The following is a 20309-nucleotide window of genomic DNA, read 5'->3' on the forward strand; positions in this document are numbered from 1 at the left end:
CGAACTTACAATTTGTTTACCTAAAATGGGACATACTGGAAGGTTCGTATTAGACTTTTAATACATAATCAATTGTAGAATTTTTCGGGGATAACGCTTTTAGGTGACAAATAAACGAAACAGTACGAAGGTAAAAATAATACTTTTTTTTTTACTTAGATTGTTGTAAAATACGATTAATCATTACATATTGGTGCCTAGTTCTTAGCTGTTATCCTGTGAAAAACTATTAAACATCGAACATTTCTAGTCCATAGTATTAATGTCAGCACCAGATAAAATCGTAAAATTTGATCAACAGCGTAATGTTCTACATCGAGTCATAAGTCTTCGATGGATTATCTTATTATTTGGATGCTAGTGTCTTAATTATGTGAAATTTTCGCATTTCCCTAAAACGAATTTCCTGAAATGTTTTTTTTTTTAAGTTACTATTAGTCGAAAACAATTAGAACTTTTCCTAATTAAATATATGTCTTAATTTTCTCACCTCCCATTTTCTCTGGTCTGTTTTTCAGGTTTGATGTGATTCAGTCGGGATAGAGTTTTTATGACATTTTCTTTGTCCGCATAAAACAAAACCACAATATTTCATTGTCCTGGCTAAAATTTCCTAATTAAAAAAATATTGATAAGTATTATTGATATTTAGTTTCAATATTATAGTTTGAATTGCATTGCTTTTTGGTCTTTACGATCGGAAGTCTAGTTTTTAAACGTTTTTATATTCTGCAATTTGAAACCTAATATGAGAAAGTCATAAAAAAATTATTTTTGAACTGTGGATCAATAAATATATTATCTATGTGCTAATCAGTATTATCTTTTTCTTTCTTGTCCATTCATTCTTAGTAATGCATGCATACTAGAGTAGAAATATTTATATATTCCTTTTCTTATGCGTGATAGAAATAATTGAAATATATCTATCTTTCAATCGATAGGTATACCAATAAATCGATGTCTATCTAATAAAAATAATACGGAAAGATTATGCCGATAAGTCTTAATCATGTCTAAATGTCATTGAACTGGGCTTTATTTAAGGAATATTCATTCTATATTCTTTTATGTGTTTGGAGTTATTTTTAGCATGCTGGGTTTTTTTTTTATCATTTAACCAAATTTTCAATTTAATTTCCGTTGTGAATAATTTCTATCTATCAGAAACATATTCAACCTATTATTTCCGTAATAATCTCTTTAACACACAACATATAATATGTCGCTCAGGGAAATGGGGCATTATTTATAAATCAACTTTCCCATCAGCATATAATAAATAATCTATTATTTTGCTTTTCCGTCTTTCTTTTTATTTGTACACCTATATTGTCATTCAAGTTCTTAAATAACAATGAATTAATGTCACCGTCGACAAGTTATTTATAAATGAGTGTATTGTTAAAGCATTAATAACGTAGCTTAAATCAGGTGAGCATACTTGTTTAAATGTATGTATAAACTTTCTTACAAGCCTGTTTCTTTGTTCTATTGAGGTTTAATGCGATTCAAAAAGTTCCCTTATTAAGGCAGCATATGTGAATATGATATCTTCATATCATAATTTAAATGCCATTGCATTTTGTATTCTGAGTGATAGTTAGAGTGATGGGTTCCATTTTTAAACGCCCTTTTCTGCCATTAGTATCCTAATGGGATTTAAAATCAAATAAAAAAGATAAGTAATAGATATTAACTTTGGGTTGTTCAATAATAAATATTTAATCTACATGTTAATCAGTTGTATTTATTCAAATTCTTTTCTTATTGTCCACTAGGCGTAAACCATACCCACATTTCAACTAATATCGTGCGTCTATGCACTGTTTATGCAAAGAACTTCATAATGCCTCTCTTCATGCTGTATCTATGAAATCACGTTTTGTCTTAAAATTCCAATTTACACCGAAATGTGTCCGTTTTCATATTCATGTTTGATGGATTAAAATAATAAATGCCAGATATATTTTCAAATCAGTACAATGTACACTGCGGTTGATACATCCTCTATCCATTTCATTATTTGCACTGTCCATAGTTTAGTTTTTTATAATGATTTTGCTAAAGAATGCAAACGAGATCGGAGCGGAATGACACATATTACTATATCTTTGAATTCTTTTTAAGCATATTTTTGTCCTCTTATGTCTTAATTACCATTTGATTTTGTACTTTTTGTATGATGTTTGATTTTTTCATTTTCTTATTTAATTTAATCTACTGTTTAATGTTCGTCATAAGAAATTGATATCTGCTGAAAACCACATACACTGTAAATGGTGTTTCCGCAATGATCTCTACAACAAACATACAGCAGTTTACAAGAGAATACGGATAAGTCTAAATAATTTCTTTATGTCATTGAAATTGTATATTTTAAAAGAATGTTTATTCTATTACAAATTTTAAACTCATACTTAAGACAGCTAAGCATGATACAGCTTTACATGAACAATCTATAGGAAATCATACTTATGAGATGGGAACTATGACAGGGGGAAAAATGTTCATGGCTTCTATTTTATTTGTCTGTTCTTCTACAATATTTAAGAAATTAAAAAGCAGTGGTATTGTTAATTCTTTCCAAACTAGTTGCTTAAAGTGCATGTTCAAAGCACTGTATTTTTTTAGATTTTAATCGAATTTGTCCTGTTATTACTGTTCACCTGTTTTTATTGGTAAGAGAGGACACTATAAATAGGATTCGCTTTAATAGAAAATTTTCCTTCGGGAAATGATTTTCAACTTCCCGATTCCTTTTGTAATAAATTAAGAGAATCTTGATATTTTTTGTACACGTATATTTGTAGTTTTTAAAGTTTGGATGGAAACATCAACCTCAAAATAAAGTTGTTTATTTTTCTTGTTTATTGCTGGATTGTTAAAGCAAACTAAGATACTGAACAAACATTTAAGCTCATTCTATATCAGTCATTCGTTTAATATAATTCTTTTAAATATTGGAAAGTTTGACTTTTATTTTTTAACATTTTTAAAATCGATAGCTATGAATAATATTGAGTTTGCAGACCATTTTTTTAATATATGTTTTTCCATAAAATTTCAGACATTTGACCTGTTCATACAATTTGTAATGCTTTTTTGTTATTAAATGTTTACTTATTTAAAGTTATATCTCATCTCTCTATTTTTAATATTAACCAGCTTTGATGATTGTTTAGTGTGACTATAAATTTCAACTCCTGTTATCGTACTGTGAACAGCAAAATTATTTATTTTGTAAAAAATATTTCCGTTCTCAATTACCATACACAATTAATTTCAACTACCTGTGTACAATATTCTACTTGGCGGCATTTTGTTTAAGGTTATAGTTGTTTTTCTGAAATTGTTTAACATATCACCCCTTATTTTATTGATTTTGTATTTACATTGTGTCAAAGATCTAATTTATTCGTTCAGTGTATATTCATTTGTTTGTGTTAATATGACTTTTGATTGAGTTAAGCCATTTCAATTGATATTTTATAGTGTGACTTTCTATGTTGTGGTGTTACACTATTGTTTCAGGTACGGGTGAAGGTTGGTACCTATTAAAACGTTTAAACCCGCTGCATTTGTTTGCACCTGTCCTAAGTCAGAAACCTGCTGTTTAGTGGTTGTCGTTTGTTGATATGGTTCATAAGTGTTTTAGCACACTTGCAATATTCAATTAATTGGATAAATATTTTGCAATACATATCGTTTCAACCATTTCAGTAGCGACACGACAAAAAAAAAAAGAACACCACAGGACTGATAATCGATCAGTGGGTGTTAAACTTAATGAAATTTAATTTAGAAGAAAAAATCAACTAATTAACATGCGCAGAACACGAACGTCTGACCTTACATGTAAAGATGTTTACCAAAAACTTTAAAGGCCAAATAATTAAACTTTCAAGATTATAAAAGCTCAAACGACCTACATATAATTAGAACAGGCAAACTCGTTTACGGCCAACCAACATGCGCAGGATTACTACTAAGGGTTAACAAAAAATAAATTATGATCAGAAAATTAAATTACAGAGGAGAACCATCTAAGATCACACAAAATTAAATTTCTGACAGAAGAACTGAAAGCAGGATTAACCCTTTAACCAATTTGGCAACATTTGACAGAAATAGAATATACTTATGTGTTAAACAATTACACATTTTTAAGGTATGGTATTTACTGGTTTATTGTACCTGTTTATACGTTTTTTAATCCAGTGTCAGTCCACAGCATAATATCGGGCAGAATCAAATACCATATTATTAATTTGTATTCTTTTCAAACGGGATGTATAAAGACACACACACGTTCATTTTTATCTATAAAGAGGTTAACTCCTAACTATCCTCTGCCTGTCGATACATTTATTTTTGGCATTGCACTAGTCATGTCTTCTTTGACTGTCCGTGACGTTAAGATACTAAATCCCTGGGATGTGTTTTAGTTGATTTTAGTCTCTGATGCATGATTTTTTATTATTAATTGTTTTGGCTTTTAACTAGCTGTCAGTAACTGCGAGTACTTTCAAATCGTACTTTCTTGTTAATTTGACCTGTTGATACTATTTGTAATGCTTTTTTGTTATTTACTGTTAACTTATATCTGGTCTATATACCAGCTTTGATAAGTGTTTGGAATTACTATAAATTTTCACTTCTTCGTACTATGAACATCAAAATTATTTCCTTTCTCCTTTTAAACTGTATTATACATCACACTTCCGGCACCTGTACAGGCAGAACACGAAGTTTTATCGAGCACCAATTTTATAGTTTAAATGTTGATATTCACCCCACATTTACCAAGTTTTTGAATAGTTTATTTGTTATGCAAGACATTTCTTGGTGTTCCTAAACGTAAGGTTATACAGACAGAAAAAGAAGTATACTCATCTACAAAATTATTTTCATTTACCTGTGTTTAATTTTGATATTACAAATGGCGTAATTTTTTTCAAAGCTGATGTTTTCTTCTGAAATTGTTTAGCAGTTTACAGCGGTATAATACTTTTACTATAAATATTCATCACTTATTTTTATGAACTTTGTATTTACATTGTAGCATAGATCAAATTTATTCGTTCAGTGTATGTTCATTTGGTCACTACGTTTTTTGATTGAGTTAAGCCATTCCAATTGATATTCTATAGTGTGTCTTTCTATGTTGTGATGTTACACTATTGTTTAAGATAAAGGTGAAGGTTTGGTAAAATTAAAACGTTTAAACCCGCTGCAATTGTTTGCACCTGTCTTTAGTCAGGAATCTAATGTTAAGTAGTTGTCGTTTGTTGATGTGGTTCATAAGTGTTTCTCGTTTCTGGTATTTTTATATAGATTAGACCGTTGGTTTTTTCTCGTTTGAATGGTTTTACACTAGTATTTTGTTGGGGCCCTTTATAGCTTGTTGTTCGGTGTGAGCCAAGGCTCCGTGTTGAAGACCGTACCTTGACCTATAATGGTTTACTTTTATAAATTGTGACTTGGATGGAGAGTTGTCTCATTGGCACTTATACCACATCTTCCTATATCTATCTTTATACTTGATAATAGATACTTATTTTAAACAGCTACATTACAGAGTGCTATTTTTAACCGATGGTTAATCTTTGGCTCTGTCTTTAGTCTGACTAACAAAGTACCAAACTATCTAACCTAATATGGGGTAATTACTTCTTTTTAATTACAATCAGTGAAATAGATGAGATCTATCTATCTAACAAAAAGGTAACTGATAAAATCCCGAGTGACGTCTCAATTTAAGGTGCAACGGTTCTAATGTTTCAAAGGTCAAACCATAGGGCTGTGCGGCATATTTTCAACATTTAAATGCTTCGAAATTTTAAGAGTTCAAACTATGCTAATATTTTGTACTACTCCTCCCTTCACTTTGTGTCTCCTTCAGAATTCAATTTGGCCGTAATCCATGTGTATTTATACAGGTAACATTTTCAAGTTGTGTCTCTACGAGATGAAGCATAAAGATCATATCTTGGAACCAACAGGTAAACACAACAAAATATCTATGAATATTACATTTCTTTTAACTGTAATAAAATAATTCAATAAAACACATTTTTTATTAAACAAAAAAATATCAATAAAAACAAACATACACAATTTCAATTTCCACTGCAAAGTCTCAAGACTTCAGGTATCGTATAAATTCACATAAAAATCACCAGTAGTCCATTTATATTTATTAATATATATATTAAGTTTATTATATTTTCTTAAATACACTGAATGAAGAACACAATTTGGGTGCGATTCCTCTCTCAATAACACTTGTTAAACACGCACATGGTTGAAAGGCCCTTGTTTCCTACATAGGTCTACGCACTTCAAAACTGAGCTCGGAACGGTTTCCAAAAGTCATTCGCTGCACCAGCTTACTATTCGAGCTATCGGATTCCTCCAAAAAGAGGCATAAATTTTTGAGAGCGCAGATGTATCGATGGAAAATTATCATAATAATAAAATGCCATATTATCATTGCATTTCTCAGTAGTTAAAAGAATTAAATAAAAGAATTGCTACTTCATCGAAATGTATAAATAAAAATCCTCAAACGAATAGAATAATAGCTCTAACAAGTTTGTTTTTTTATAAAACTAAACCTGAAATAATTAAATAAATTAATTACATCTATCTACAGTGGTCCACAAACGTTACAATTTTAGCGATTATATTTCAAAATAAGCTCCTAATTTTTTTCTGCAACGCTAGTACTTTGCCAGCCCTATTTTCATTTCATAACATTAACCGGATTTATAAAAAAAGTGAACAATACTAGAAAACACAAATCCCACTTCAACAAAATACCAGAATAAGTGTGTCATGTTGATACTAGTACTTATATACTCTCGACTCTTAATTGTCAACATTAGTTATTTATCTAACATGTCTATTATCATTGCATTTCACAGTAGTTAAAAAAATAAATATAAGAATTGCTACTTCATCAAAAGGTATAAATATGTTTTTTAAAACTAAAAATGAAATAATTGAATAAATAATTACATCTATCTACAGCAATCCACCAACATTACTATTTAGCGATTACATTTCCAATTAAGTTCCTAAATGTTTTTTTGCAACCCTAGTACTTTGACATCCCTGATATCATTGCATTTCATATCATTACATGGATTTATCAAAAACGTAAACAAAATACCAGTCTGGAATAAGTTTGTCCTATTGATACTAAAATGCATTAACATTACAATGAGCTCATTAACGAAAGTCTCTTTACAGACGTATTATATCTGTAATTAGGGAATATTTTGTGTGACTGCATAAATGCCTGTCGTGCAGATTCACTGTCTCCTAATAACTGTGAAGCAATACCAAGAATAGTGTAGGCTCTAGAAACAAAACATGTATTATTTTCAATAAAATAGTTTTCAGCTATAATAAGTTTTAAAGTGTGGAGGCAATCGTGACATTGTCTGATATTATTGAGATGATAATGACATACCAAGTTTAGAAAATAAGCATAAACTATAGAGGAAATGTGATATTGTCCATTTTCTACTTCCATTTGTAGTTCATATGGTATTAGCCTAGAATTTCTTGTAAATATCATAAAATCTACAAGTAATATTTTCCACATTTGTACAATACTTTTTCTTTGGAATACTTGCAAATCGGACAATTGGACATGCATATCCGACATATCCATGAAGCGATGTATTTTTTCGGGAGTAACTTTCGATATAGAATAATCGATAATGTGTAACGCATTACTATATTGTTTATACTTATAGAAAAACGATGCTAACATCAGCCAACCAGAAACAGCGTCATGATGAACATTCTGTAGCAAAGTACAGAGACAAGATTTGTACTGTTTGTATTGGTGTTTATTATTACTTTTTGTACTGTCTAGTGATATAGACCACACAAATGAGGCAGACATCATTGACATATAGTATACGCATATATATTTGTTTAAGGATTTGTCACAGGAAACTATCTGATGTATTCCTGTTTTGTATGCATTCCATTTCAATGCTATACGATATATTGTACTGTTTAACATATATAATGATTTTGAATTCAGTGGTTTTTGCAACAAATGTGGTTCTATGTTAATATTATATATTGATACATGAAAGTTGGATATTTGATCCGAAAATAATATGCATCGCTATCCGTAACTATGCAGGTTATAAAGTTTCTCTAACAGTATTTCACGAGCGCGTCCTTCTATTTTGTTTTCAAACATGTTGTTTTCTTGTATGAAGTAATGTAAACAAACTGAATATTCAACATTATATATCAGTCTGCTAAAACATCGCATGAAACAATTTATAAGATTTTTAGGCTTCCATATTGATTGGGGTAATTCTTCTGATATCCAGAAAATAATTGTTTTCAAGAAATATGAACAGAGTAGTTCTCTACATTCGGTGTAGGTTTCTAATACATCTTTCAAAAGAATTTTCAGGAGGGCATAGCATATTAATTGAGTGTGTGTAAAAGTATTTATTAGAAATTTTTCTCCAACAGAAAATGAAATTCGCCATTCTATATCCTCTTTTGGTGATCCCTTAACTCCGATTGGTACAAAAAGTACTCCGTGTTTTAAAATACTTTGTTTGACGTTATAACTTGGCCATGCGTTACTTGATCTTGTTATCCACTGTGATGCTTGTGATATCCATGTTGTACAATGTAAGCATAAGGCTTGGTCATACGTTCCAGTTTTGTTTGATAAACATGGTCCATGAAGTACACCACTTGTTTTACGCAAAGTCTCTTGTTTAAATAATGCGCTCGAGAAATAATGTTTTCCATTACGTTCTTCACATAATATAGATAGAAATAGAGGATCCATGTGTTCTATTTGCAACTGAGTGATTTTAACCTTTACATCATCGGTTTCCATTGTTAAATATACATCATCTGAATTGTAAGTTTTAATTTTTTCATAAACTTTCAAAACTTTCTCTAAATACATTATATCCAAATCACTTCCTCTCATCTCAAGGCCTTCTCCAAAACTTCCACTTGTGATAATAATAAACTCTTTGCCGCTTGTAAAATTATCCCTGACAGTATTGATCAGTCTCATTGTTTTTACATGATTCTCTGTTCCAACTATGTTCTGACACATGTAAAGATACAGTGCTAATGATAAGGTTTTTGTGTCTGAGTCTGAAATAAACACGAAATTGATAAAATAATTAGTCATAAGGAATGAAAAACAATGTTCGCCATAATGATGTTAACATAGAACTACTATTAGAATTTAGCTTCAATGAGTTGTTGCGATGTCAACTTCTCTTAAAAATGGACTAGCTTTTGCTATCACTCTGTTAATTATTGTAACAATTCCTTTTAACTATTTGACAAGAGAGAACGAAACTACCAAAGGGATAGTCAAACTCACAAGTCAATGATAAAATGACAACGCCAAGGTAAAAAAAAAAAAAAACACCTTGAAAAATAATCAAAAGACAAACAACAGTAACTGTATACAAATACGACAAAGACACTAAATTCTAAGCAACACGAACCATGCACCAAAAACATAATTCTTGGGGATATCAATTGCTCCGGTAGGGTAGATAGATCTTGCTGGCACCCGCCTAACCATTTAAAAGTTGACTTTATTAATTTCTCAAAATCTATTCTATCCTATAATGTAGTATTAGCCTAGGGTAATATGAACAAATAATTTTTTGAAAAATTCTAAAAATATACATATATATATATGTAATTGTAAAGAACGTTCAAACCTATGATTGCGTTGGATAAAAACCGCAATTTTTATACTTGTGCATGCAAAAGCAATTTCTTGGTATAGGGGTCTAAATACAGCACAAACAACATTTTCCAAAAGACCAAAAAAGTGAAAAAGTATATTTTAGCAAAATGTTCTTAAACCCTGCTGACTGCCATTGACGATTGCCAAATAAACGGATCACCGATGTAATAAATGGATCTTAATAATAAATTTAATACTAAACGAAAACAATAAACTTGCGGTAAAGATGGTATACCGCAAACAAAAGGTGCAAAGGTTTTTGTACACCATATCCGGATTTCGACAATTAATGTCTCTTCAGTGGTGTTAGAATTCGAAACGGTATTTGGAAAGCCATACAATTTACCTCAATTTAGGATAGACTCTTGAATTTTGAGGAGTCAAAATAGGATGAACGGATCATATAAAACCCGAAGGCAAATATAATACAAGCCCAAACGAAAAAATATAAACAAGTCTAAAATGAAAACAACGTTCAAACCTATGATTGCGTTGGATAAAAACCGCAATTTTTATACGTGTGCATGCAAAAAAATTATTTGTAAGAGGGGTCTAAATACAGCACAAACAACATTTTCCAAAAGACCAAAAAGTGAAAAAGTATACTAGTATTATAACAAAACGCATTTGACTAACAGGTCGAACAACAAATGTTCTTAAACCCTGCTGACGGCCATTGGCGATTGCCAAACAAACGGGTCACCGATGTAATACATGGATCTTAATTATTAATTTAATACTAAACAAAAACAATAAACTTGCGGAAAAGATGGTATACCGCAAACAAAAGGTGCAAAGATTTTTGTACACCATATCCGGATTTCGACAATTAGTGTCTCTTCAGTGATGTTAGGAATCGAAACGGTATTTGGAAAGCCATACAATTTACCTCAATTTAGGATTGACTCTTGAATTTTGAGGAGTCAAAATAGGATGAACGGATCCTATAAAACCCGAAGGCAAATATAATACAAGCCCAAACGAAAAAACATAAACAAGTCTAAATTGAAAACAATGTTCAAACCTATGATTGCGTTGGATAAAAACCGCAATTTTTATACTTGTCATGCAAAAGTAATTTCTTGGTATAGGGGTCTAAATACAGCACAAACAACATTTTCCGTAAGACCAAAAAAGTGAAAAAGTATATTTTAACAAAACGCATTTGACTAACAGGTCGAACAACAAATGTTCTTAAACCCTGCTGACTGCCATTGGCGATTGCCAAATAAACGGATCACCGATGTAATAAATGGATCTTAATTATAAATTTAATACTAAACAAAAACAATAAACTTGCGGAAAAGATGGTATACCGCAAACAAAAGGTGCAAAGGTTTTTGTACACCATATCCGGATTTCGACAATTAATGTCTCTTCAGTGATGTTAGGAATCGAAACGGTATTTGGAAAGCCATACAATTTACCTCAATTTAGGATAGACTCTTGAATTTTGAGGAGTCAAAATAGGATGAACGGATCCTATAAAACCCGAAGGCAAATATAATACAAGCCCAAACGAAAAAATATAAACAAGTCTAAATTGAAAACAACGTTCAAACCTATGATTGCGTTGGATAAAAACCGCAATTTTTATACGTGTGCATGCAAAACAAATTTCTTGTAAGAGGGGTCTAAATACAGCACAAACAACATTTTCCAAAAGACCAAAAAAGTGAAAAAGTTTATTTAACAAAACGCATTTGACTAACAGGTCGAACAACAAATGTTCTTAAACCCTGCTGACTGCCATTGGCGATTGCCAAATAAACGGATCACCGATGTAATAAATGGATCTTAATTATAAATTTAATACTAAACAAAAACAATAAACTTGCGGAAAAGATGGTATACCGCAAACAAAAGGTGCAAAGGTTTTTGTACACCATATCCGGATTTCGACAATTAATGTCTCTTCAGTGGTGTTAGGAATCGAAACGGTATTTGGAAAGCCATACAATTTACCTCAATTTATGATATACTCTTGAATTTTGAGGAGTCAAAATAGGATGAACGGATCATATAAAACCCGAAGGCAAATATAATACAAGCCCAAACGAAAAAATATAAACAAGTCTAAATTGAAAACAACGTTCAAACCTATGATTGCGTTGGATAAAAACCGCAATTTTTATACGTGTGCATGCAAAACAAATTTCTTGTAAGAGGGGTCTAAATACAGCACCACCAACATTTTTCAAAAGACCAAAAAGTGAAAAAACAAGTCTAAATTGAAAATATATATATATATATATGTAAGAGTCTGAACCGCGATGGTACTCCGAACCGCGCTGGGAAAGCTGAGGTTAGATGGTTTGACGCTGAAGTGCGTTTTTCATCACGCTGAAATGCGATGGGGGCATTGTGACGCTAGCTTGTTGATAGCTACACCGAAGTGCGATGGTGCGATTGCTTCGTCAATACTTTGGTTCTTCCGAGGTTTATTAGCTACACGACATCTTTCTAAAACAGAATCTAATATTGGCCGAATTCTGGCAAGTTTGTCTGGTGAATCTGCTAATGGCTCATTCAGATGTAAATATCAAGTCAGCTTTTCTTTTTACAGACATGACATCTTTTACACCTTCTTTATTAAGGAATTCATTTGTCGACCATAAATACTTGTAGTCAGGAACTTGTATAATCCATATTAGAATTAGGATTCCTAGTAAAGATAAAATTTACACTTTTAACTTTTTGTAATAAAAATATTACTTTTAATATCACTCTTAAATATACATCATGTACATGAGTATATAGGCTGTGCATACATATCTTGAGATGTAAAAGTTCCCTGTCAAGTTTTATTATGTACTCTGCATGCATAGAGTACTAAACCTACTTCTACTTTTGAGAATCATAAAATACATGTAACGAACAAACACAATTTTAAAATGACAGACATGTATAAAGGCATGTACAAACAAATAAATATTGTAAATTAGAACATGTGGTATGAGTGCTAATGAGACAACTCTCAATCCAAGTCACAATGTATAAAAATAGTTAATAATTTTGGGTCAACGTACGGCCTACAACACAGACATCAAACAGCAAGCTATAAAGGACCACAAAATGACTATTGTAAAACTGATCTAACAGGAAAAATAATGGTCTAATCTATATACAACACGAGAAAAGAGAAACACATATAAACCACATCAACAAACGACAACCAACTTCAACCACTGAACAACAGGCTTGTGACTTAGAACAGTGCATATAAATGCCTACATATGTATATATATATACCAGTTTCCAGGGAGTTTACTATGCATTTCGATTTTAACTTGATTAATTAACCAACCTTACAATCGTACACATATATAAACCATTGTTAGTTTGAACGGATATTTTTTTTTCACTTACCTAAATATGCAGACATTTCAGCAAAATCTGTCTCCGTCCAGTTTGTGTCATTTCGTCCTGCTTGTTGCTATTTGTGTATTGCATTTAGGTTGGTCTCTTGGACAACTATACTGATCATATCTGTTGTGAAGAAGGTATTAAAACACTAACATCAGCATTCAATAAGACTTGAGATCCGGTACTTACGGTAAACTGTCGAACATTAACATCTTGATTGACCTCGCTCCATATAATTTTATTCGTGTCAGTATCATCATTTACATCCTCTTGATCCTGCAAGAATTCATCATCAATGTCCTCTTCCTCCTTGCTTACAAACGTAACAACTATATCGGACACATTTCCGTTATCCTCACCTTCAATGCTTTCGTCAACTGATGTATTTTGAAGTGCTGGTTCAGACACAAACATCCCATACACTCGGCCTGCTGGAGGCCGCCATATTTGTTATTGTCGTCTGTTATTACATGTGAGAATCTCATGAATATTCATTGCGTAAGTGTATAATTACCGCCCATTTCCTACGATAAGCACTGGCACTTGTCTCGTTTATTTATTTTTAAATGTCACCACATTTATTTATACGTGAAATTTTTACATTGACGTTTTCAAGACAAAATACATGAAAAGCGTAGGAAAGCGTATTTGCGGAGGACGGGGATAAGCGTAAAAGACGTATACGCGGTGTGAGGGGATAAGCGTAAAAAGTGTATATGCGTGGTAAAGGATGAACATACGTTAGAAATGCAGTTATTATATCTGATAAAGGAGTTCTTAAAACATACCGTTTTTCCATTAAACAGTAAAAAGAAATGTATATATATAAATTTTAGACCGATTTTATTTTGTTTTAAATTCATAATGAAAATTTTCGAATTTAAAAGTGTCATCAAGTGTATATTTACTTTCTACATTAATTTGAATACAGACAATTAATGATTATATATATTTAAAAAAATTAAAACATTATTAGTAAACGTCAATTATGTAAACCTTATGTTTTGTACTAGTATATCATTTAAGGATCATACAGAATTAACAACTTCAGTTTATATTATACCTGTCATCGTAGTTGGTCTGTTACGGTTAACGTGAAAATTTGTGTTCCTGTTTTTATCTGCAATCGTTGGCTATTCTATATAAATATTACTATACAACCTACACATCATTTATGTCTGTATTTTATAATTAATGACACGTATTATTATTTTTCATTGGATAATATTGTCATTTCCACATCTTGTTCTAAGTATAAGTCAAAGGTTAAACAATAGTTTGAAAATAAACGGAAATAGAATGAAAGTTGGGGTACAATGGAGGGAAAATGTGTCTTGAATATTTATTTTTAGAAAATAATAAAAAGAATGGTTCCAAATTCCAACAATTTACACGTTTTCCGTTAAGTAGATAGACATGTAAGAGTCATCCATAATGCAATTAACACAACAATCGAAAATCTAATTGACCACTGATGCTCATTTAATATATCTATTTCCAAGAAATGACACAAAAACCGTTGCAAAAAGTATCACTATTACCAAACAAAACAAAAAATTAAACAATTCTTGTTTTAAGTATTAGTATATAAAGTCAATGTGAAATTAAAAGGATGCACACACGACAGTTGTTTAAAGTATCAAAATGCATAGAAAATGTTTTGTCATGTCTGCATTGTAGGCGATTAAAGGTCAGTTGGCAGTCAGTTATGTAGTATAACTGTTGAAAAGAATTTTGAAACTTATAATATTGATTTAAAACTGGATACTTAGTGACAAAAGGTCAATTGTGGTGTTTCTGTGATGTCATAAAATGTTGACATTGAAATATTTTACCTATCTTTGTCCCTTTACAGATAATTGACATGAGTCAAGGATTTACACAATAAGATATTATCTACATTGACATCTATATTAATTACATTTTGAAGTAAAATATCTTAATTAGGAAAAACTGTGTCTCACAGCTAAAAACAAATCCAAGATTATAAAATACAACATAAGAAATTTAAAGTAGAAGTAAAAAAAAAAACGACAACATCATGACCGGAAAAAGGCGAACAGACAAAGTAAGGAACACAAAACACTGTGTTTCAATGTGAGTTATGGAGAAAAACATTTGTATTATATTGTTTTTAATTCATAAGGAAAAGTTTAGAAATTTTAAAGTGTCATCAAGTGTATATTTACCCTCTACATTAATTTAAACACCGAAAATTAATGATCATATATAAATAAAGACATTCTTAGAAAACGTCAATTATGTAAACTTTATGTTGTAGACTAGTATATCATTTAAGGATCAAACAGAATTAATAACTTAAGTTTCTGATTTCAGTTGAGATTGAAGAACAAATTATAATGTTTTGATCTGGGCGTCGCTGGTGGGTCTTATTTAGACGAAGCGCGCGTATGGTGTATTAGACTGTAGGACTGGTACATTTGATAAAATTTAGCATGTCGAAATGTCCTATTGTAATGTTTATTTGTGTATTTCTCTTTCCGTTATGTTCTTGCATTTTTTTGTACTGTAGTCCCGTCGAGTAATGTTATCATTTTAGTGTTATATTTAGCAATGCCATAAAAGCGGGAGGTTTGGCTAGCCGCAAAATCAGGTTTAACCCACCATTTTTTTATTTTCTGTACCAAGTCAGAAAAATGGCAGTTGTTATGTTATAGTTCGTTTCTGTGTGTGTTGCATTGTCGTTTTGGTTTTTGTTGCACTTCAGTGTTTCTGTTGTTTCGTTGTTTTCCTCTTATAGTTGATGTGTTTACCTCAGTTTACCTGGATTTGTTTTCTCTCAATCGACTGATGACTTTCGAACAGCGTCATCATTTTGCCTTTATTTAATAAGCAAAAAAGAAGATATTTTCATAAGGTCGGCATATATTAAGAAAATAGTAAATTGTAGAGCTAATAATACATAAACAGATACACAAGATACACCTAAATTATACTGAGAGGTATCAAAGACCACGAAAGCCACCAACACCCAATTGACCTTGAAATCCAAACATAGAAATACAAACAACGTTCAACTTACATATAAACAGAAGATGGGATATGATTGCTAATGAGACAACTCTCAATAATAGACCAAATGACACGAATAGTCAGCTTTTAAAGGCCCCGAAATTACAAATGTAAATCTATTGAAACAAGAAAACTAACGACATAATTTAGGTACAAAATAATGAACGAAAAACAAATATGTAACACAGCAACAAATTAAATGACAACCACTGAATTACAGGCTAATAATTTAGGTCATGCACATACATAAAGAATGAGGCGGGGTTGAACATGTTAGCAGGATCTGAACCCTTCCTCTAACCTGGGACAGTTGTGTAACAGTAACCAAAAACTAGAACGAAGAAAAAGGCAAATTATGTGACATGAATAAGTATTATGTCTGTTGAGCATTTCTTACTACTTATGTTGACTTATTCCACATCAGAATTACTCTAAATGCTTTAGTTGCAGAGATAAAAGCCAAAAATCTTCATTTTACCCCTATGATCAATGTTTTGCCATGTCGGCCATGTTGGTTAGAATGCAGGGTTTTGGGGCACATTTTCTTTTAACTAGCTACACTAATGATTATTGTGGACAAGTTTAGTCAAAGTTGTCTCAGTAGTTTCAGAGAAGAACGAAGATTTTTACATATCATTGATGATCACAGTTTATTTATATCTATAATAATTGTCAAGATAATAACAAAAAACTGCAAAATTTCCTTAAAATTACCTATACAAGGGCAGTAACCCAACAACAGGTTGTCTAATTCGTATGAACATTTCAGTGTTAAATCTTAACCTGATAAACATTGCTATAAATGCTTCAGTTTCATAGATAGAAGCCAAAAACTGCATTTTATCCATATGTTCTTTTTAGCCATGTCAGCCATATTGGTTGGCAGTATTGGTCGACGAATAAGATGCCCTAATGATGATTGTGGCCAAGTTTGGTTAAATTTGGCCCAGTAGTTCAAGAGCAGAAGATTTTTTTAAAAGTTAAATGACGACGGACGACGACGACGCAATAATGAAAAGCTACATTTACATATATCGGAATCTCCTACTGTGGAAATGGGCTAGAACAAAAATAAATTCAAAGTTAAGGTCAGGTTTGTTGAGATGTCATCTACTTTCGTATGTAAAGTAAGTCTTCACTTTGTATTTGTAAAGTTTATGTCGTTTTATATAAACCAAAGCAGGAAGATATTATTTCTTTTTAACACACGAAACTAACTTTACTTTACACCCACATCAGATAATTATTTATATTTCCCTTTCACATGATCCTGAATCATTGTCGTAAGTGCTTCGTACTTTTGATCTGATCTCCATCTATGACCAAAGTGACAATTGCTAAATATTTCCCTTTTATGTGTGAACATAACATAAATCTCCTTATATGGAAAGTTTAGTTAGTAGAGTTATAAGTATAATGTACTCATAGTTTTTGTCAATGTTAATTTAAGTTGTTGATCTTCACAAGAAAACAACTTATATGTCATTGTCTTTTTTATTATTTTTTTTAGGTTTTTTTGCTATTTTATTCCCTCCTTAACTTTGCCGCTCTAATAATTTTACTATTGCAAACTATGTAAACAGTTTCAGAAAAGGTACCACTTCAAGAAATATATTCTACTTCTGGGTAAATTTTTTAGAAATATGTAACAACTTCCACCCATTCCCCCACCTACCCTTTTGCAATATTTTTAACAAACAAATGCAGATTGTTGCCATGGATACATCAAAAAGAAATTATATTTTACTATTTTAACTACTAGATATAAAATATATTTTACATATGCACATATATGACACAAACAGTAAGCTTGATTTGCAAGAAAGCTAGAAAAAGGAGAAGATAAAATTCATCAGGGTAATTTTCAATAATTTTTCCTAACTGTTCATTGCTACCTAACATAAACACTTTTAAGTTTGGCGCCAGTTATTTTGATAACTTTTCGGTACACGTTATGACGTCACTTATATGTTTGTTCTATACACGCCAAACAATCATGCTACAATAATTACGGAGACTGAGTAGAGTGATATTGGTACAATGGAGTACTATGATGACCATTTTAGTTTCTAGATTTTCTTTTTTTTCAATTTTTTAAATCATTGGTTTAAAGGATGGCATAGAATAAAACATTTTGTGAAATTTTTTCCATTTTTATAAGTGGGTGATTAATTACGGTCAGTCAACTAGCCGGGAAAGAAAGATATTGCATTTTTTTTCAAACTGAATATTTCGAATAACGGTATGTCATGTCCTTATCTTTTATAAATACTAATAAGAAAGAAACAAAAAAATAACAAAAAACGAAAAGCAACAATGAAACAAAGAAACAACGCATCAAAACAAAAACACCATAAAAGATTAAACACTAGAATAGTTTTGAACTACAGTATCAACTATAAAGAAGTTTGGGAATCATTAATCCTATTGGTTTACAAACTCATTCTACTATTAAGATCAAGTGAATCGCTGCTTTATTTAATTGCATAACATTATTTATCTGAAACTTTGTCGGTAAGACATGCAAATCAATCAAATAAAAGTGAACAAATTACACCAAAATGACAAACAATTAGAGTTAAGTAATGATTATTTTTCAGCGAGTTGTATTCAATTTCAATATCAGTTAAAAGTACAGTTTCTATCGAAGTCATTCTCAAATTCTGAACTTTCTATGATCTAAAGCATTATTTCATATCAACTATATCGCGCATTTATATGTTATAGTGAAATAAACATTTTGTCATTAAGGTTTTTAAAGCAGTTCTGACAACATGTCCCATCTAAATGCAACTAAAAACTCCAATTGTACATAATTACTACATACTAACTGAAGCTATCCAGCTTTAGTTTTATAGTCAGGCAATAACGATTGTTTGGTGAGCTTATAAAGGTAACCACTAATGGGAGGTCAATGATAAGTGGTATTCAGTTGTATCAGCATAGGCTCATTAAAAAAAAACGTTTTGGCCCCGCCTCTTATGTCATGCAGTGTTTGCAATTTGAAAATTTTGCTTATTTGCATGTTAATGTTTGTGATTATGATAGTTTAAGGGGAACCACATGTGATCAATCAATCATAATTGGTATCCAGTTATGTATACATGTGTAAGCATTGGTACATCTCATTCCATGGTATCATTTGACCCGCCCTATCAGTCTTACCGTGTATTGACTTTGGAATTTTTGCATAGTATACATGAATCTGTAATGGTAAGTTAATGATATTTGGTATGTTTATGTAGTTGTATACACATTTGTATGTATATTTTCCATTAAAATTACATTGCTCCGCCATCTCACCTTGGTTCATTGACTTACATTTTTGCACAGCTTATATGTTAACTTAATGTAGGGAACCACAGACTGACTCATAAAAATGGTATATGGTATTATACTACTAAAATGACATGAAGGCAATGCATATCTCTGTGTCAACAGTTTAATTGTAAAAAGTAAAATCACAAAAATACTAAGCTCCGAGCGTGTATCTATGGACAATATTTTTTTTTAAATTCTAATTAGTTAACGACATCTTTGACTATCAAATAAAAAAATCTTTTCTTCTTAAATCCGCCATCTTGATCATTTAATTGCCAATTGCAAAGTTTTCAGAAACATGGCTGAGGTTCAAAGTTTTTCAGGTGTATAAAAGTACACAAAACATTTAACAATGACAAATCCCGAAAGTCTCCATTTCCATTGGTCTTTCTAATCATTGAAAAGAACAGAGTGAAAAGTGCAATTATAGCAATTCAAAGCCATGTCCATAAGTGGAAATGCTGTACCGATACCTCGTCTTTTATACGATGCGATGAAATCGTGTCTAAATTGTCATCGCGCAATAGACTTGACCTGGTATGTTTAATGAAAACATTGGAATCTGGACTAGAACGAAAAATACAGTATATGACATAATGTCTTAGGAGATGCGTTGGTTATTTTTATATTTCTTTGTTAAACTTCGCCATGCAGATTGTTTCCTCTTTCTCGGGATTTCTGGAATATTAATTCGAATGATATTGTCAGGTTGTGTTCGTTTAGACTCTGTCGATTTGGAAAACACTTGTTGTTTAAGTTTATTTGATCATTTGGTTTAATCACTTTTTGACATTCTGCACATACGCTGAGTATG

The 20309-nt window shown here is 31.2% G+C and overlaps 1 protein-coding gene across 1 annotated transcript; it reads right to left on the reverse strand.

The window, feature by feature from the left end:
* Positions 1 to 7437: 7437 nt before the first annotated feature.
* Positions 7438 to 14301, reverse strand: LOC127716191 (uncharacterized). Its single transcript, XM_052222317.1, has 2 exons — positions 14205 to 14301; positions 7438 to 9162 (listed from the first exon to the last, which is right to left on the reverse strand). Exons 1-2 carry the CDS (start codon positions 14209 to 14211, stop codon positions 8153 to 8155), a joined length of 1017 nt encoding a protein of 338 aa, XP_052078277.1. The 5' UTR covers positions 14212 to 14301; the 3' UTR covers positions 7438 to 8152.
* Positions 14302 to 20309: the final 6008 nt, after the last annotated feature.

The sequence above is a fragment of the Mytilus californianus genome, unplaced genomic scaffold, assembly GCF_021869535.1.
Source record: "Mytilus californianus isolate M0D057914Y unplaced genomic scaffold, xbMytCali1.0.p SCAF_9, whole genome shotgun sequence".
Lineage (NCBI taxonomy): Eukaryota > Metazoa > Mollusca > Bivalvia > Mytilida > Mytilidae > Mytilus > Mytilus californianus.